General features: G+C 38.0%; 1 protein-coding gene across 1 annotated transcript; it reads right to left on the reverse strand.

Moving 5' to 3' along the window:
- Positions 1 to 545: 545 nt before the first annotated feature.
- On the reverse strand, positions 546 to 20,346 carry DAW1 (dynein assembly factor with WD repeats 1). Its single transcript, XM_009089204.4, has 13 exons — positions 20,278 to 20,346; positions 18,533 to 18,605; positions 17,155 to 17,299; positions 13,857 to 13,915; positions 13,076 to 13,198; positions 11,371 to 11,470; positions 9,473 to 9,580; positions 8,671 to 8,777; positions 5,467 to 5,569; positions 4,973 to 5,087; positions 3,750 to 3,826; positions 1,715 to 1,877; positions 546 to 1,168 (listed from the first exon to the last, which is right to left on the reverse strand). Exons 1-13 carry the CDS (start codon positions 20,315 to 20,317, stop codon positions 1,134 to 1,136), a joined length of 1,248 nt encoding a protein of 415 aa, XP_009087452.1. The 5' UTR covers positions 20,318 to 20,346; the 3' UTR covers positions 546 to 1,133.
- Positions 20,347 to 21,437: the final 1,091 nt, after the last annotated feature.

Genomic DNA, 21,437 nt, shown 5'->3' on the forward strand with positions numbered 1-21,437 from the left:
CTGCTCCTTCACTATGCCTACAAGGAGCCAGTGCACTTCAGGTGCTTTCAAGTGGAGCAAGCTCCGCACAGGTGAAACCAATTGGCAATTTCTGGGAGAAGAAAGCCTGGCTAAAAGCTCACTGCATGCTAGTTAAAGACTTGCAGGTGTTTCTCATCCACTTCTCTGTTTGTGTCAGTTTCCTTGGCTTCCACTCTTTGGCAAGCAGAGTTTCTTCATGCTGGACTTGATCACTGGGCCAGGATTCCAAGTTTAAGTCACCACTGATATTATTTTTTTTTACCTCAGTTCAAAATAGGAGAATGAGGACTGAGCAGAAAGGAACATATTGACTGGAAAGAGGTGGGCAAGTATGAGAGGGGAGTTTAACTGCAGCATACATGCAATAGTTAATAGCAAGGCAGCTCATAAATGGCCACTGGCTTTTGCCAGAATATGAATGAGGCATTGTATTACAAAAAACAAAACTGACATCTTAATTCAATATTTTATTACACACACACAAAAAAAGTAATACAAAAGTCCTCAAAACAAGTGCATACCAGCACTCCTTCCACAACTGAGATTACTATAATGCTCTATTTTTTTTAATTAAAAAGGTTACAAGTTAAAAATCACACATAAAGAAACGGAGCTATCCTGTGCATTCATTCTCACTAATCATGATTCTCTCTGGTGACTGAAATAACACACCAGATTCTACTCAGGGAAGAGGCAACATGCACTAATTGGAATATAAGGAACTATTCCATTTAGACATCAGAGGGGAAAAAACCCCACTTTTCTCCTTTACTATGCAAGTAATCAAAGACTAAGCAGGTTGTGTGGAGAAACTGTGTAGTCTTCATCCTTGGAGATTTTCAAACCCACATCAGTCCTGGGCAGCCTGCTTGGATGACAGGGTTCTGAGCAGGGCAGGCTGTTGTGCTAGATGATCTCCAGTGGTGCCTTCCAACCTCTGCAGTTCTGTGATGCCATATCTAAGTCAAACCTGTCAAATCTAGATAGCTGTTCTACTTCAACAGAAGGTGAACAAAAAGAATAAAGTAAAACAGATCTGAAAGGCTGAGTTTATTGACTCCGAAACTCACAAAGGTAGGCAGGCATACATCAAACTGGATCCTTTTCTTCAGTCAGTGCCAGATTCTACAGGAGTTATCCTTGCTCCCTAGTAATGAACACACATTGTGAAGTATCACTTAGGTGCACAGTCTATCCATTTTTGTTAATACCTACATCAAAAATGTGCCCAGGAGACACATAAATATTTTTTTTTCTCAACAACTAGCAACAGGCAGCAGAATCTAGGGCAATACTTTTAGCTGAGATCATCCTGCATCCCATGACTGAAATGAAACCTGATCAGAGTTCAGTACCAAATACACCAAAGGTGTGCTCCTTTGCCTTTTGTTCATCCACACCTCCCTCACAGCAATGCATTGTGAGAAAATGGCTTAGTCACTGCTCTGGTGCTGGTATGTGCTCACTGGAGAGATGGGAGGGCATGCCCATGCCTTTGCACAAATTTGTTCATGGCCATATTCTCAAATCTCAGTTCTAAAGTGAAGTTCTAGATTTTCTTGACTATATTGTCAGTCACTGCCGGTACCTGCATTTGGCCCCAGGTTTCAGACTATTTTTGTTTTGCTGTAGCAAGATTTCAGATGTCTTTAAAAAAAAAAAAAAAGAAAGAAAAATAGAATATATTAGTTACCTGTAATGATTGTATCACCTTTGTAGTTAAAAGCACAGGAGAAGATCTCATCAGCATGACCCTCTAGTATCTGAAGGCAGTGCCCAGTAGCAGCATCCCAGAGCCGAGCTGTTTTATCAGAACTGGCTGTTAGTATGCAATTGCCTTTAGGGTTGAAACACACCTTTAAAAATACACAAATGAGTTATGTTACTCAGCAAGTCACTATGCCTAGAGAAAGAAGCATATCAAAGTGATTGAAAGATGAAAATAGAAAGCAGCAATCTTACATTCAGTTTTTGAGCTAAAATCAAGGATAGTATTCCACTAGAGTCATGCTGGAAAAATTCTGTGGCTGAAAACTTTTTGGATTTACAAAGGCCTTATATACCATGACTTTACTACAGGATCATAACTTCCAAATAGCAATTTTATCTAGATGTTATCATTACTCCAACGTAAAATTTATACATATTTTATAGAGTTCTACATTAAATAACACACATCTCTGGAGTATTACAATCTGCACTGGAATCAATTCTGTAGTAAGTCTTCATATTTGTTAAACATTCACTGCCATAACTGCATGAATTTCCAGATAATCAGGTACGTTTTCTGAGCATTAACCAGACAATATCAGTTTATCATACAATTCGAAATGCTTAATCACTGAGGGCAAAATGTCTGCTCCCCAGAAATCCAATTTCCAAGTAATAACATTCCTAAGTGGTCACATCTCCATAGAATATCTGCAGAAATACATGGCCTTTTCCCCATGCTCCCAGAGGAGCAGATTCTCTCCTCCAGCACTGAAATGATGCTGGTACAAAGGCCCTGATGGAAGCTGTCTCTGACCCACCCTCTCAGCAGCAGGGGTTCAGACTGTCCTCAGTGGGTCTACACTGAGTGTGAGATACTGCAGTGACTTTAGTAACTGAGGAAAGACCAATCCTTCTGAGCTTCCTATTCTCTCAGCAAAATGATTATAGACAAATCAATAAAATGAAAGCATTCAAGTTTTGTTCATTACGAACCATCCTAGATTAAAAATATTAATACTTCAACATCAAAATTGGAAGCTAGGGAGATTATCTATTTGAAAGAATAATGAAAAGCTGCAAGCAACAAATAACAAAGTTTGAGGAATATGTACTATGTTGGAAGCAACTAAATTTATTTGAAACTGATCCTTGGTGTTCAAAATTGAGCCAGATAAGCAAAGCACATGAGCACACTCCTCATGACCAAGTGATTCTTGAAACAGACTTTGTATTTCCAAATCCCTCATTCACTTTTGAAAATAAGATTCTCCATGTATTTTTCCACAGGAATATGGTTGTTCCGTTCCATTCCATAAATCAGGTGTGCAGAGAAATGACAAAGAGTAAAGAGGAGCACATCTGGTAGAAGGAAAGAATTGGGATGATGGTAAAAGCCTTAGAGGCAAAGCCTTAAGATGTCAACAAGAGATTAAAAACTGGTGCTTATTCTGTCAGAGAATGTGGGACTGCAATGGCAGAACAACACAGGCAGAGTTTAGGACAGGTCAGACAGGAGCTCAGTTAACAATGATCACACTGAAAGAACACTTAGAGAGCATCTCCCTCTCTGCTCTGTTCTTTACCAAGTGTGTGTGCAGACCCAGCTGATAAACTGCTTCAGGAAAAGGAAAGAGATAAGGAAAACCACTCCTTTCAATGGCAACAAAACCAGGTGTCCACTCCTTGGAGGGATGGACTTAAGCACCTGCCACCATTCTAAGGAATCATGGTAATGACACAGCAATACAGAGAAGTGGCTCTGGAAACCCTAGGAGTAGCACGCCCAGTATTGTCTTAACTCAGAGGTGTGAAATTGGTAAACAATCATTGTCTAATAGCTTTTAGCCAAAAAGAATGTTCTTTTAGTAAAGATAACTTAGCCAGACCTATCAATCTTAAATATTAAAGAATGTGGTGGTATTAGGATAAACAGTATTCCTGCATCATGAAATAACTGCTGGATTAGATGTCACACAAAGTCAAATTAAAAAAGGTTCAAACCACACACAACTTACCTTTGAAATTTCATCTTCATGCCCTTCCAGCTTTGCAATGCACTGTTTTGTTCCTGCATTATAGACTCTGGCTGACCCTGTTGCAGTAGGAGCCATATGTGATTGTTATGCTTAAGCACCCATTTCAGTAAGAACATTTGAATAAGGTCAGAAGGAACCCATCCTCAGGTTTAATTTTGGAAGAAATAGAAGGCAAATTAAACAGAGTTTCCTCCAAGGGTAAAGTATGTTAAAAAGATCTGGGTGGAAAAGATTGACTTCCCTTTCCTGACCAGAAATGGATTCTCCTGGAAAATTTCTAACATACGAATACAAAGGTCACATAGAACACAGCTTACTGAAGCCTGTTATTTCAGAATGCATGTACAACACATTTATAAAGCTTTCATTATATTTCATTATTTAATAATGTATTCATTATATTTAATAAGATATTTATTAAATATCAGGAAACTTTTTACATTGGCTTTTGTCTTAATATAGCAAGTACAGGAAAATAGATCCAAATAGTCCTCCCCATCCAGTCTGGTATCCTGTTTCTGGAAATGTGTATCTAAAACAAATACAGTATTGTCATTATGCAGTATAATATAAATAACTGAGCAGGTGAATACAGAAAACTATTTATTGTGATTCCTAGACAAATAATAAACATGCAAAACTTCTGCATGCCAATAACAAAACAAAATTGCTTCTTTCACTACCACTTTATTGTGTATTCTTTTGCTGTGCATTAGAAAAGCCTGCTAGTAAATCCACCAGTAAAATTCTAACTACATTTTTCAGTTAAGTTTAAATCTGAGCCACCAAATCAACCCCCTCAAAAGCTATTTATGTACACATTTAAAATGTATTTCCAGCCACAAGTGAAATATTTCCTTCCAAGTTTGAAGTTAAAGGGGAAAGACATGTTGAGTTGATTGAAGTAGGAAAATAAGAACTTTGTCACTGGAGAAAACTTCTAAAGTTTAACACCCCATTTCTGTAATGCAACAAACATTGCTTGATCGATAGTTTTGAATCAAGCCCTCCTGTTCATCAAGCTACAATCAAAGCAGAGCCAAAGGCAAAAGACAGAGGGGTTTGGTGCTGCAGCTCCCCAGCAGCTGCCCTGACTGAAGAAGGACAGAGGGGTTTGGTGCTGCAGCTCCCCCGCAGAGGCCCTCACTGATGAAGGACAGAGGGGTTTGGTGCTGCACTCCCCAGCAGCTGCCCTCACTCACCATCAGCAGAGGCCGTTGCAATGCGCTGCCCGGCGTAGTCAAAGCACACGTCCAGCACCTCCTTGCTGTGCCCTGCCAGCGTCGCTATGTGTGTCCCTGTCACAGCATTCCACAGCTGCACACACAAACAGGGACACTGCATTGCTGCTTTGGAATTTACTAATTTACTTTATAGATATCTAGTTGATTGATAAAGCAACCTGTAGAGGTCCTTTCTGATGTTTAACATGTAATACCACGAAAGCTGAATACAAATCAATAATGAGGCATTCTTTAGTCAGTATAATGAAGTTCTATACATCTTTCAGTTCAGTGTATTGATTAAACAAGACTTAACTAGACTTCACTGAAATTAGTAAGATTATAGGTTTTACATTTAGTTGTAAATTCTCTAATTCATTATATGTACTACTTTAAAATGATGCTCCTCAATTTAACAAAGGTACATTTTATATGTCAAGTAGCTGTATTCACTACCTACTCAACCAGCTTACCATGCACGTTTTGTCCATTGATCCAGTGACAATGAGAGAACAGTCCCAGCTGAACTGGGCACTGCTAATCTCTCCTCGGTGACCTATTAAAGTATGTAGTAACCTACCAAAAAAAAGTTTAAATTATCAAATTAAATTTATAAATTACTAAATTACATTTTTAGTGTATATTTTTATATACACATATAAATTATAAGTTTAGAAAATGGTATAGTTAAGGCATCAAGTCTTCAGCATTAAAGCAATTAAATGGAGTGGTGCAGCTCATTCAGGATTCTAGTACTGTATCAACTCCATTTTCTACTTTTGGCACAAAGAAGCAGTAAAGAATAAAATTGAAATTTCCTCCCTTCTCTTTCAAAAATATTTTAGTGAAATGTGAAATGTGATGATTTTCAGTACCAGCAACAGATTCCTTGTATTCATTTACATGCTAAGCAAGTAGAGCAAGTTTTTCCACATTACTCTCCCATTATCCTACTTCAATGAACTGTAAAAACAGTACATCTTTAAAACTCCATATAATCCAAACCTTTTATAAAATCCACTGAAGATCAAATGGAAGTTAATCAGGTACTTAATGTGAGCATGTTCCCAAATAACAGGCAAATGACAGCCCAACTGAAATATGATTTCTAATCCTCATTAATCCTCATCTTCTTGCTGCACAAGACTAGCAATACAAGTCCCATTAAATTCTTCAGCTTTATCTGAGTAGAGAGGTTACAATTAGCCAATACTGCTTCCTATTTAATGGCCTGTAAGGCAACAAAGCCTAAATAAGATTAATTGAGATATATATCTATTAAAGGATTAGCAAATTGGGTTATTATCACAATGCTAATATGACTGCATTATTTATAGAAGCACTGTAAATAACAGATAAACTGATGACTAGAAAAACAACTAAATTAGTTTAAGGGACTAAAATTTTTTTATTCATTGCACAAGATATATAAGAGTAGCTAAATTAATATATGTGCTAAATGAACAGTAAAGAAAATTTCCTCAGCATTTGAATTTGCTATTTGTTTATAATAACAAAAACTTGATTATGTTCTTAGCATTTTACAGAATTACTCCTTTTACTTTCTAATGCTGTGAGGTCTACACTGTTGTAATTGTACAGATTTTTACAGTAAAACAAAAAATTAACAAGCAGATAACAGAGGAAAACTTAATTTTATAAGCACATTATTTGGTCATCAAGACTGCTGTTACTGTAATACCTAATGCCCAAAATACCTAGTAATGCCTAGAAAAAAATTTTAATTGAAAAGATGAAAACTTAAACTTCCAATTTTCAAAAAGGCAGTGAGGCCTTCAAGCTTTGACATAAAAATCTGATCAATAAACAGAATAAATAGCAATGTGAGAACATCTCACAGAAACCGTTTTCAGATACACAGAAGGAACACAGGAGACTTATGAAGTGCCATAAAAAATTCCATTTAAGTTCTTTATTAAAAGCAATCAGCTTTAGTCAAGGCAGTATTTCCTTAGCCTTCAGTTTCCAAGTGAAATTTGATCTGTGGATGTTCTAGTATTTGACTATAATTGCAAAAGAGAAACTGCTTCTCTCTCACACGCTGGTGTCCAGCACCCCTGACCCAAGATACAGGACCAGGCTGTTGATTTGACAAATGAACTCTGCAGACACCTGCAACTGAATTACAATGGGCTGTATCTGCCATGGAAATACAGAGCTGGATTACAGAAGTGGAATCCAGTGTGTTCCCCCTTCACCCTTTTTTCTTTTAAATCATAGTATTTTATGAAGAGAATCTCAAACTTTGTTTAGATTTCCTGTCCCTACATCAGTTTCCTTCAGGGCAGTTCAGGACACCTACCCAGAATAAAACTCAGGAACACATGTGCTCAGCAAAATCAGAAGAAACTCAAATTTGGAAAGCTGTAAACCTCATGCGACTCACATGGTGAAAAACAAGCACACAAAACCTCACCTACAAGATTTTTGCAAATCTACCTGATTTGTAACAGCAAATTATGATCTGCTCACAGTCCTTCTGACTGCAACTTTCCATTATTCCTAAATGTATTCATGCCCAGGTGCCATCTGAAAGGCTGACTGTTGGCCTTGGAACAACTCCATTGCCCACTAGCTGCCAGTGAGAATCTGCTCCTTCATATTGCTGGTAATGGCCCTGATGTGAAGTCCATAATGATTTCATAGGAAAAAAATGCAACATAAAAATCCCCAGACTTTGATTTCACTGTAGGCTCAGACAATAAGCTGGAAAAAGTTGTTTTCACACAAAAATACCTGCAAGAACATCAGGCTGGAGGAAGCTGAATTCAAAGGTCGATTTGCTGAATGAGTGTTGGTGTTGAATAAGCTCAAAGATTATAGGATCAAGCCTTAAATGATACACTATGTGTACACTACTTATAAATCACACACTTAGTCACACTTTTATATGTATTGTCTGTTATCCCAAAATATCACTACACACACACTTTCCTTTTATATATAAATTTCAGAGCTATTCCCCTTGCTCTCAAAAAAAAAAAAAAAAAAGGCACAGCCCTGCAAACAAAATAGAATTATTATCTTCATAAATTACTCTGTCAGTAATCAAGGAGATAATTTTATTTTACTTACACTGAGTTTCCCACTGAAAAAACAAGTGAATTTGTCAGTATTATGCAAGTTAATATTTACCTGTTGCATTATTATTTGTTGGCATCTTAATCAAGAGATTTTGTTCTCTACAGTCAAAGGATAACACATTTTAAATTTATATTGACAAAGGATGGTGAGAAGAAAAAATACACCCTCTACAGTTTTTAAAGATAACATAACCAGAATAATTTTCTATAACATAAAATATACTTTCTACTTAAACAGTCTAGAAATCTTAGACACCTTGCAAGTCATGAGTTTCCATGTTGATAAAATATATTCCTCTTTGGAGAATTCACCAGGAACAAGCACAGGATCAGTCCAGTCGTTCTGCCTCTTTAGTACTCATAAGATAGACATTTAAAACAAAGAATACATACAAAAGCATTTCATGAGCAGCATTTCTTTTCAAAAGAACAAAGAGAAGAGTAGTAACAAATTACAGGACCAAAGAACAAATACTCTAAATTAAAAACAAGCTCTGTAAGATGTAGCTCAACATTTTCTATTTAGTTTTTCCTGAAATCAAGCAAAAATTTTATTTATTAGTGCTTTATTACCTGCCAGTGCCAACATCCCATACTGCTACTGTATGGTCAAATGAGCCAGTGATGATCCTGTCTCCAGTGGTATTGAAAGACAGAGCAATAATTTCTGCTGAGTGCCCCTGAGAGTATTTTTAAAAAGGAGTATGAGAATACAAATTATTACTTTTTCATTAATATAGTGTAATATGCAGTCTTTTTTCAGCAGCATAATGCTTCCATAACTCATCACTATTTTATTTACTGTCTTGTCCAGTATACCACAATTTTGACAATCTGTCTGACTGTGGAATAGTCAATATCCCAGCAACTGCAAAAACTCAGGCACACCACTTAAGCAGGAAGCTTATTCCCTATATATGGCTTGGGATTTATGTGAGAGAAATGCATTGAAGCAGCAGAAGCCAATCTGACCCAGGGGAATGCCAGCAAGCCATGCAGAGCAAAGGGAGATGACAATCTAGAGGTAACTGGATGGCTGTCTTCTGCCCATGTTTACCTCCTCCATACAGAGGAGGCCACAACTCACAGTAGAGCAGCAGGTTTTAACAAGTAATGGGAGGGATTCTAATCTATAGCAGTAATGTCACTGCAATGAGAAAATCTGTCTTTTGATAAACAGGACTCATAAAACATCACAGCTTTCTCATTCCCTTCAAGTTTTCTTACTCTGTTTTGGAACTGTAGTCACTATGGGATCACTATGGGTGAAAGAAACTGCAAGGTTTGAAACAGTTGGAATGGTTACACTGTTATTTATCTCAGCTGGAAAACTAAGCAAGGAACACCTCTGAAAACATAAGGAATGCAAACATACATTTAAAGTGGCTACTTCTTCTCCTTTCTCTAGATCCCATAATTTGGCAGTGGTATCCATGCTTCCAGTTGCCAACAGTGTGCTCTGAGGATTAAATGATAAACATACCTGTAGCGAGAAACATTGGATAGAAAAAGTTTAAAGGAGTCCATTTATATATATTTTCTAAATAAACTAAAGAAGGGTCAGGATTAATATTTTTAAATAAGACAAAGGTCTGATAATATTTTATGACATACAGAAAACTTGCAGAATTCTTCCAACAGCTGACTAGAACAGCAACAAATCCTTACCACATAATTCTGGATAAGTACTCAAACCAAGTGGACTCCTTGCAAGCACATGCTTTGTTTTCTCTATTTCAAAATTCTCTTTGAAATCCTCCAATTACTGTCCAGTCTGACAGTACCTAGCACTATTGTTTGGTAGGTTTTCTCTGTTACTTGATGAGACTGGGGCAAAGATCAGGCAAACAGTTCTGTGTACAGAAACACACTCTGTGCACTCTTACCCTATCAGGTGTCATTATGAATGTCATTTGCCAAGGGCATTGCCACAACATCATATTTAAGAAAAAGCAAGAATAAAAGCTCAGCAACTACTTTAATTAATTTCTTACATTAAAAAAAAATCATGTATTCATCCTCTAATTTTCTGTAATTATTCAGTGTGATTGCTCTGCAAATAAAGAATAGCAGGTGCCATGAAAAAAGGAAAGCAGCAGCTCAGTTTTTTCATCCTGAGTAACTATGGGCATGCCCTTGCCAGATGCAATAATGGCCTTTCAGAAACAGGTCTGATTCAGAGAAACACATAATTTCCTGCTGGCAATTATCTCCTTCTAATTACTTGTCAGCACAACTCATAACATTTCAGGTCTAATCTAACCCCTAAGAAGTCAGAAAAAATGGAGAGACCTTTAAACATTTACCTGACTGATCTGTGGAAGTAAAACCACTGCAGCCTATCTTAATAAGCAAACATGCTCTTCATTGTAAGGGGTAACATAGAGCATCCAGAAAATCAAAAACACACTGAAACAAACCCCAAATTCCAATGCAGTAAACCACCATTTTCTCACCTCTTTCTAGTTAAAGCCTCTCAATCTACAATTAAATTCAAATTGTTTTTTCAGAAACAATTTTCGGCAATATTTCATTGAATAGTGATTGTATAGCTATTGAAAACAACAACAAACAAACAAGCAAAAAACCCATTCATCATTGAAATTCAGAGTTTTAGTAGTTTTACCCTGATCTTTCAAACTGAAATTTGTGCATCAAGGCACTTGATATTGCTCATAGGGGTCCTAGTGCTTGGGAGAGGAAACCAAGCATTTTAAAGCTTAAACTGTTTTAATTTCATAGATCTTTGACATTTCAGCATCCCACATATTCCCAGCTAACATGCTTTAAATTTCTGAAATTTGTTCCCCTACAGCTCCAATTGGTTCTGTACACGATGTACAGATCTCTGTGTGAAAGACAACAACACAAGCAATGATGTTCTTGTATACTTAGTTCTGCAAATATGAGAGGCAATGCAAGATAGCTAGAAAAACATGTGATATGTGATCAAACAAAAAGTATGCACAATAAACTGAAAATTCCAGTTGCTATGGTATTTTTCCATGTTTTAACATTTAACAAACAAGGGAAATCAGAACAAAGTAAAAATAACAATATAAGTTCAAACTGTGTATGGGGGTTTATTCTATCTCAAGAAGTGTCAGACTATCCTCCCTTGCAGTGCAGAAATGTTAACAAGACCTGGATGTATGAATAGATGTGCCACAATAACTGTGCCTCCAGTGGGAGCTCACAGAGAGTCAGAACTCACAGTCATCAATGATAGTGGGAGGAAACATAAAGGAATAAGAAACATCCATCACTACTCACTATTTCTGCACTATGTCCTCTGAAGGTATGATAACATTTTCCTGTCTCTGTACTCCACACTTTGCAGGTTTTATCAAAAGATCCAGTGGCAATCTTGTCACTAAATTGAAAAAAAAAAATCCTATAATTTTTATGTAGAAAAACCCTCTGACTACAGATACAGCAGAATCCAAAAAAACAGCACCCAGCCCTGGAAGCTCTCATGCACTTTGGTGCTTGCTGCCACACTACAAGATCCTACAGCAGGATTTCACAAACACAAGTTACAGCAAGGCAAAAAATTAGCAGACACAGGGAGTTTCTGAGAGAGCTACCATGCCTATCAGCACAGGAGCGACCTCTGCTAACAGATAGGCACAATAACTGATGACTGAGCTACTTTAGGGATGATGTTGTGCTGTACTTACAGATTTAGTAAGAAGTTATATCATTTCATCACATAACATCTGTTTACCAACAAATATAAATGCAGTTCACCCAAATTTCAGAAGTTGAACTCTACTCCCACTGAAGCCAGTGGAAGTGTTGTGACCATCTGCAGTTAGAGCAACACTAAAGTGAAGTCTCCAGAAAATGTACCAAGGGGCACTATACCAAAACCTAAAGATTAGCAGAAAAAAAAAAGGGGATTTTATCAAATTTTTACTACAAAAGTAGTTCAAAGTTCTCATCAGGTTTTGTCTTGCTGTATGCTGCTTCTCCACTTTTATGTTACAGTATAGTTATTGATCTTTGCACAGATTTTCATCATTAGTTTCACCAAGCCATATAAATGAACTTCATTAAATGCTTTTATAAAGTAAAGAATAATATCAGAATATAAGACATTGACCCAAAAGGGTCTATGTCCTTCCTTTTCATATAGAAGTAAGAGATGAAGTTTCAAATAGTGTAAGAACAATTTTTCTACATTTATTTCCTGATGATAATTGTGTGTTGTTCAACTGATAAATAGGACATCCAACAGTAATGTGATTCAATGAAAAATAGGAATTACTTTATCTTACTTTACAGAAAAAATGGTTTTCTCACACATGACAGCTTCCTCAGGAAGCAAATGACAATGAAACTTCAGTGGCTAACATGTAATTCCCTTCACCTAACAGGTGGCAATTCCAACCTAGGGCAAAAAATTACTGAAGAAAACAAAAGGTGCAAAAATTAATATCTGATGTTCACACAGCAGCACCTTGTGGATTTTACAAAAATTACTCAAAAGCTGTGACATTTCTGAATCATGTCCTAAATAATATTGAATTTGTAGTGGCACAGGGAGAAATCCACTTCTTTCTCCTTAACTGAAGCAACACAGATTGTCCTAAGTACTTACATGTCCCACCACATACAACTACATGGAAGCAGAAGAGAATGACTAACATTCAGGACACAATCTGGTCATGTAGATATTACTGAAATAAACTGTTTCAATACATTCAACTAACTCATATTTTTTTAAGACTGAATACATAATTAATTTTTTTTTAGAATTTCTAAATTTAATTTTTAAAAATGATAGCAGAAAGCATGTTTGAATGGATCTCTTGTACAAATAATGACAGTGTCATCCTACAGAGATTAGCTATAGCTGAACTCTACAAACTCAGAAGTTGAAATCTTTCAATTTAAAGTATTCTATTCTTTGTTAGAGTATTTGTAAAATAACAGTATTAGCAATTCTGAAGAATCTCAGAGGAAATTTATTTACCCATAGGGGTTATTGAAAGCTATTGCATAGACAACGTTTCTGTGTCCCTCCAGTGAATGCAGCTCTTCTCCTGATGCTGTGTCCCACAGTTTGCAGGTTCTATCATAGCTTCCAGTGATAAAGCTAAAGCAAAGAGAAATTCATTTCTGAATACAGCAAATATCTTATTGGTTCCAATGCACTGCCAAATTATTTATTTCCACAGATTTTAATTGTCTCAGACCCCAAATCTGTATTCAAAAATACAGATTTATGACCATAGAAGTTCCTTTTCTTTCTTTTTAACATCTTAGTCATAAAACCACATTTTTTCTAATCTTTAATGTATTTTAACTAGAAAGCATGCTGCTGCTTTTAAGACATGAAGGAAAAAACGATAAGACATATGTCCACTGTGAAATCAATTAACACAAAAGTGACACTTTCACTATGATGAAACTCCCAAATGAGCTTATTTCAAAGACTCATTTAGCTTTTAGCAATATTTAGTTAATGGCCATAAAGGGGCTTCTTTCTGTAATATGGTAATTGTCAACAGGCTATGACTGTAGAAGAAAAAAATTACATAAATTGAATCTCACCTGCTACTTTTTTGCATCTCCCATGGGTTTTCCACAGAGGCCTGAAATATAATCCCCAATTATGCCTGAAGCTGCTTATAAGCAGTAGAGCTGAATTCTTTCTGCAGCAAGATAAGAGCACTGAAGCTTCCTTACCATTTAATTTACAAGTAAAAAAATTCAATTAATGATTAGGTACTTTGACTTTGAACACAACTTACCGGGAACCAGATTTGTTGAATGCCACATTAGTCAGAGGCAATATGTGTGTTCTAAGCACCTGAAACAGAAGTGGGGTAGTGAGAGGAAAAACATTTGATGCTAAAAAAAATAAACAAAATTGCTCAAAATATTCAACAGATTAATTTTTTCTCCTCCTCCTGTTAGAGGAGAATAAATCCCACATTAATCATCAGGTTACCACTGAAGATGTTATATAGTATTGATTTCAATTTTATACTTAATTTCAGTGAATTAGTTTTTTTCCCATGTTTGCATTTTCTTCACCTTCTTCAAGACCAGCAAAACAACCCTAGACCAGAGCTGAATGGGCAAAACAAAAGAGGAGACCATGATGGCTGTAAGATCACTGATGAAAGAAATCCCAACTACTATTAAGCCAGTGAACCAAGAATTCCAGTTAAATTTGAGACTTTTAGGGTGTAGGATGTTCCCAGCTGGCACTTGACTTTGTTATACAAAACAGGAAGAAAAAAAGAAATATAAGCTACAGCTTATAAGAAATATAAGCTATAGCTCTGTCCTATGAGGTCATGACAAGGTGTGCAACACCATAGCAAAGATACTCAGCAGGACAAAATTCCAAGACAGAATTTCAACTTTAATACCTGCACAGATTGTGGAGGTTGTGGAGGTTGTTTTCTAACAGTGCTTTAATCAGACACACAGGATCACTCATGTGAATGAGCCCACAGATATAGTAACACATATTAAGATTTATTAAGCAGAGGTGAAAATAGTTTCAGATACTGCAAAGGAAGACACCATGCCATGCTACTTTAAAAAGAAAAAAAAAAAAATATAATCTGGTTGATGTTTGAATAAACTGGCTGCTGTAAAACATGGTTTGCACTTGAGTAATTTTCACCTATGAGTAGCTGCCCGCTGCTCAAGTCTAAACCAGAATAAAATCATAAACTGGGAAATCACTGCAATTGCTGACAGTGAAGAAAAGGGACATTGAAAATACCCCAGGGGTTCACTAGGTCTTTTCTGTAGTGTAAGAATGAAGAAGAAACTGTTTATGAACAGTGAGATTTAATCACTGACATTTTACCAGAGCTTCAACTTTTTTTGCTTATCTCAAGTTTTCCAAGCTGCATGCTCCAAAAGGAAAATGAGAAAGGCTTATAGATCTTCTACTCAGAAGAGTAGGGATTCATCAAAATGGAAATAACAGTTGATAAGTGAAGGACTGAGAGGGAGAGAGAAACAGAAAATGCCTTTTATGTTACAGAAACAGCAATTTCTGCTCTCTAGAGAAAGCAACACAACTTGTACTTTCAGCTACAGAAGTGGGAATGGGCAATCAAGATGAGGAAATGACAAAAATATTGTGTTTTTTAAAAAGAGCCACAATATCTGTCTGCATATGAGAATCAATAATTATGGAAATTTATGGAAATCTCACCCATAACATTTTTAGGACTACATGCAGGCAGCTCTGAACAACAGAGGTATTTTGAAATTATGAAAAAAGGGAGGAAAATGAGATAGGTTTTTATGTAATTTCAGATTATGAGACTAATTCTGTTCTTCCAATGCCCAGTGCTGCATTTGCTTCATCCACAGAACTCTGAGCCAGCAAGAACTGCCTGTGCAAATGACACAATAGTCAAACCCTAAGGCAACATTAGGAAAAATATACCTCAGTTCTGCAAAATCTGCTACAGCTGTACCTAAGATAAAAATCTGCAAATTACTACAGCATCCCATGACATGGAATAGTTTAAAACCTGAGAAATTGCTATAAAACCTAATTTCTCTGCAGGGTGCCTAACACACCACCATCACCACAATTACTGGAAATAACAAAAATATGAGCTTATACACTTGTTTTAGATTATACTCCAGTGCAACAGGAATAAAAACCATTCATTTCCAAACAATGCACACATGGAACACTTTGTTCAGGGAAAAGAAAAACAAATCTCACTCTGACCCATCTCTTATATTTTATTAGTATCTCAGAAGGACCTGGTACTCATATTTCATTTAGAAGCCTTAAATGAAACTGAACATCAAAAAAGTTCTTTTCACACACTTCTAACCACTCTTGAGTGAAGGAAATAATCCAGCACTGATTGGATTTGCCTGCTTCTATTATTTCCAAATACAGAAGCTCAGACACAGCACTACACCCAACAATGAACAAATACATTATTTACACTCAAGTTTGAACAAGCATTTGAAGATTTGTCAGTCTCTGTGATGAACAAACAACTTCTAAAGCTTTTGAAAAGCAAGGCATTATCTCAGTTGAGAGCATAACTTGGAAGAAAAACTTTTTAAATTTAAGATGCCTTGCTACAAGGGAATCTGTTTTCAAGGTTAAATACATATTTCTTTGCAGAATTCACCCAGATGAGTATTGTTGGTCAAAAGAACCAAAGTTATACCTCAGAACATGTCAGGGCTTTTATAGCTGAACAAACCAACACAAAACTTCTTTTCCTCTTCTAATTTAAGGTAACAATAAACACCGAAGCACTGACCAACACTGTTTAACAGTTACACATTGCCATCTGCTGACACAATAAAGATACAACGTTTAACTATGTCAGATTGTAGCGTGAAGAAAGTTTCATTTCCACAATTTTTTGCAATTAAACCTATTCTCTTTAAACCTATTATCTTCTGACACACTCAGTCCTGGATTTGAAGCTCTGAAAGGTCTCTGGAATCATTGTTCTTAAAATTCCTATTTGTTTGAAAAAATATTTCAAGTGTGATCTGTAAGCTGAAAATCAATTTATCAATATTTAAAGATAATAGTAATGACAGAAAGCAATGAAAACCAGGATTTGTAAGGACAACTGCATGTAGCATAAACCCCCATAAAATAATAGCATAAATCCCACAATTTTCACAAAATGAAGAACAAGTAGACACATGTATGAAAATCTTTTGGTCCAACAGCTAATTTACAGGGGTCATGGGGTCGATTTACAGGTTTTGTTTAAATGTAACTTTGGGTGTTGCTGGCCCACAAACTCTTACTCAACAAATAAAAAATTGATTTCTCTTCATCTAAAACACACCCTCGTGATTAAGCCTGGCTAAACAATATCTAGGAACAGTTATACCTCTCAGCTTTATTAGGGGAATTCCTGGCAGGAAAAACCAGGTCAGACTCAGTTGCTCTAAAAGTGCAGAGAGGATTGAAAAGTGCCAAGGAATCAGTCATACAGCACAATACACAGCAGTAAAAACATACTCACAGTATCACAGCTTAAACCCCCACAAATGTCCAAAAACTATTTCAAAGATGCCTCTGACCTTAAAAAGAGAGAATTTGTGATTCTGTTTTTCCCCTAGCTTCTCCTGCAGTCTTTGCACTAGATGTATGATATGTTCCAAGCAGGAAGCTGTGATGAGAGGTTCTCTTTCTTGGATTTCTTCTACTAAGGCTGTAACATCTGTTCTAATTATGAGAAAAGAACAAAAACAAACTCAAGAAATACTCGAAATGCACCACATTCCATCCCCTGGAAACAATTATGAATTTAAACCCAAGAATATTATTTACTTGCCAAGAAATTGAAGTAAGCAATTAAATGTTATGCATTTATCTCATTTTGTAAAGGCTTAAAGAAACAAGAATAAATCTTTCTTGGTTTTTACATTTCCTTCCCTCTCTTACTGAAGTTGTACAGTCAAATTCAACTTTTGAAAATTGTAGCTTGGCAAGAAATTTATCTTTTCAAATGATTTCCATGGAGGAGCAGGCATAGTAGACATGTGTCCCAAACTGTCAGTTTAAATATCTGAATTATACTGGAATTTCATAAATTCCAAACTAATTGTCCATGAAGTAGTAACAAGATAAATTATGCATGCAAAGTCTTAAATTTATCTCTGTCTGTGGCTTCAGAAATCCATGGCTGTTTCTACAGCTCTTAGTTTTGACAGTAACTACCACGTGGTGCAGTGTAGTGATGTCCCTAGAGCCCCAGTGAGGGGGCCACAGCTGCTCTGTGGAACTGGATCCTCTTTCCCTTTCATCAGATAACCACTGATTTCTGGCTTTCTGTGAGAAACTAAGGGTTGACAACACCCAGCAGTCAAATCCCAATACACTTAAAATCAGCTTAGCAAGAAAGCCAAGGATTTCTGTTAGGATGGGAATTATTCAAGTCTAAGGGGATTTTCTGCATCACTCTTCTAAATGGGAGCCACTACATCATAAAAGAGTATCCTCTCAGTGATTATACTCCTGTTCAGTAACACCAGACAACTTCTTTCTTTCACAAAGAGACTTGATAGGTTTTACCCACAGCATTATACTGGACAGTCCTAAGTAGACAAAACTTAACAATTTTTAAATTGGGATTTTTTCATCCTGCATATCCAGCTTACACAGTCTACTGACGGGGGCTTAAATGCAAGGCCTCTTCCATATCAATGCTGGTATTAAGACAATCATATTACTTCATGTCTTTCTGCCTAATAAACTCCATGGATTTTGGTAACTTTATTTAATGGTGGCACTTTGTTATTTTTCTGAAGCCCTTCCTACCAGAGCTGGCTGAGTAGAGCACATAGGCTCTCCATAATAGCTGATCTCAGTTATGTGTAACACAGTCAAATAAAGTTGTACATGAACATGCTGTAAAAATATAGAGAGTGCTGTTTTCTGAAGTAATATCATACTTACTCAGGTGTAAGATCAAGCAGATCTATTGATCTGGTCTTTGACTCACCACCTTCTACATATTCCAAAATAATTCCTTTAAAAACAAGTGATAAACAGGTCATAATTAGACTTCTGGAGTTTTATAACATGTGTTGTAGACAGCAGCACTTCCACTTTTATAGTTCCACTGACTTCAGGAGACCCAATTCCAGTTTTTGGAGCTGGAAGGAGGTTAGCTGTTATTGTTGAGAGTAAGCGTGGTGATGAACAAGAACTCCGATGTGCTTATATGAAAAAAAAATTAAATAATATTATTTTTGAGCTATTTTCTATTCTAGAAATGAACAAACTCTTTTTTCCATCAGCTTTTTGTATCATCAGCATCAATTTCAAAGAAGCTGTCCTGAAGATACTTGCTGTAGTTTGGTGTTCCAAGAAGTGTGGAAAACATTTTACAAAACTTGTCATATTTATTCTAGTGTTTGCAAAGGCTTGAGTGCAGTAATGTTTCAAAAATCATAAAAACACTTTGCTCTGGCATCTCTGCAACTTCCACTGAACTGGAGTACTAAAATGTTTAACCACATGGCTTCCAGTTTTGAAACAGCTGATAGAGGGCTCAGCTGCTCGTTGACTTTCTGTGAGAAAAGATAATTTAGATGAACTTCTGTGCCATTCTGCATTTCATGAAGTTCATAGGAAAAGCCACACTTCTGTGACTACACTGTCATGAGCTTCTTCCATTCCTTTATGTGTTGGCACTGCAATAAGTAAACCATCAGTGTAATGTATGATTATTGCTTGTGCATGTTTCTGTCCAGCTGCAGACAAAGCCTATGCCACAAACCATTGGCAGATAGTGGGTGAGTTTTTCGAGTTTGAAAGAAATTTGTAAAGATCCTTTTTTCCAATACACTTCCTGAGCTGGCCATCTCCAGCTTGTTTCACTTCTGAAATTTCACTGAGTCACCTGAGTACAGGACACACCATGCCAGTCTGGCAGCACTGCTTTTCAAAGCATGGCTCCACTCAGAGAATTTATAAATGAAGGGGAAAAAATAGGAATTAGTATCAGCTAGGCTGGAAAAGGCCTCTGAGATCATTAAGCCCAAGCCATGACCAAACACCACCTTGTCAACCTTAAACACCTCCACCACCTCCATCCTTAAACACCTCTACCACCTCTCTGGGCATCCCTTTCCAACGTCTGATCACTGTTTCTGCGAAGAATTTCTTCCTAATATCCAATTTAAACCTCCCTCGGCACAGCTGAATACTGTCCTCTCATCCTCTCACTGCCTGCCTGGCAGAAGAGACCGACCCTCACCTGGCTCCAACCTCCTTTCAGGTAGCTGCAGAGAGCGGCAACTTTTTTTGTTAAACAGCCATTTAAAAACACAATTACTTTTTTTTTTTTCGTGCCATCTACAGCCACCGTTGACTTTTTAAACTCCTTACTGTGATGCAAGTAAGACTGCCTCGACTTTGCAGTAAGTCACTAATTACATCCCCGGCGGGTGTTGAGCCGCTCCCCGCTGCCAGCCCGGCACCGGGACAAGCGGCGGCAGCTCCGCTCCGCTCCGGCCGGCTGCAGGCGCGCCACGGACCCGCCCGGCCGTGCCCAGCCCCTGCGGGCTCAGGGGCCCTCCATGACGGGCGGTCCGCACAGCCCGCAGGGCTCCGCCGCACGCCCCACACCCGCAGGCCCCCGCCCCAGCACAGCCCCGGCAGCACCCGCAGCGCCCCGGCCCCGCTCCACTCCGCACCCGGCGGGAAGTAGCGCAGCAGGAGCCGCCTCAGCGCCATCGCCGCCACCGCCGCCCCGGCCCGGCGCGTCCGCCCGCAGCCATGGCAACGGCCCGGCGCGCATGCGCGGCTCGGAGCGGCGCTGAGGCGCCGGGCCCGCCATGCGGTGCGGCCGCGTCCGTGCTACCGCCCCGGGGCTGGCACCGGGCACTGCATCATCCGTACGGAGCTGCGAGGGCTTCGGGGCTGCGCCACTGAGAGGAAAGGAGCGGATCTAGGAAGGAGTGAGCTAAAATACACATATCAAAGTTCGGAGTGCCGAAGAGCCACTAGTAACAGCCTAGCAAATGTGTGAAAGCTTTTTGGAAAGTGAATAGTTACTTACTAAGGAAAGAGAGAAAGGATTAATTAAAAAAAGAACCCAACAACTAATTAGTTTTTTTTTAAAGAGATACTGAGGACTGAAGCACAACTATGAAAATACAGTTTAGACTCACAGAATCAATAAGGCTGGAGAAGGCCTTGCAATAGAGACCAGCCATTAACCCAGCACCACCATGTTCACCGCTAAACCATGTCTGCCACACGCCTGCAGAACACCGCCAGGAATGGTGATTCCACCGATTCCATCAGCAGTTCTTAATATCCAATCTAAACCATGCCCTGGCACAACTTGAGGCTATTTCCTCTCATGCTGTCACTTGTTAGCCGGGAGAAGAGACCCACCCTGCTGGCTACAGCCTGCCTTCAGGGAGCTGGGGAAGTGATCGTGTCCTCCCAGTCTCCTTCTCCCCAGCTGAACGCCCCAGCTCCCTCCCTGCTCCTCACGGGCTGTGCTCCACACCCTGCCTCAGTTTCACTGCCTTTCTATGCGTGTGCATTTCATCAAAAAGAGAAGAAAAAAACGTAACTGAAAAGAAATAACCAACATGGAATCATGAGAAGATAATGCATTAATACCATGAAAAATCTAAGTCAAGCTTGATGCTGAAATGGCTGTAGAGCATCAATAGGGGGAAGCAGTAAACACACTGTCATTTGGCCGATCTCATAGCCCACGTTGTTGACAATGGATCAATACAAGACAGTCCCACTCAGTGTTTAACAATACGTGACTTTTCCAAGAACACCCTATGGCTCCCTACAGCTTCACTTTGAAGACAGTCCTTTGGTTTTTTGA

Source organism: Serinus canaria, chromosome 9 (assembly GCF_022539315.1).
Source record: "Serinus canaria isolate serCan28SL12 chromosome 9, serCan2020, whole genome shotgun sequence".
In the NCBI taxonomy this organism is placed as follows: domain Eukaryota; kingdom Metazoa; phylum Chordata; class Aves; order Passeriformes; family Fringillidae; genus Serinus; species Serinus canaria.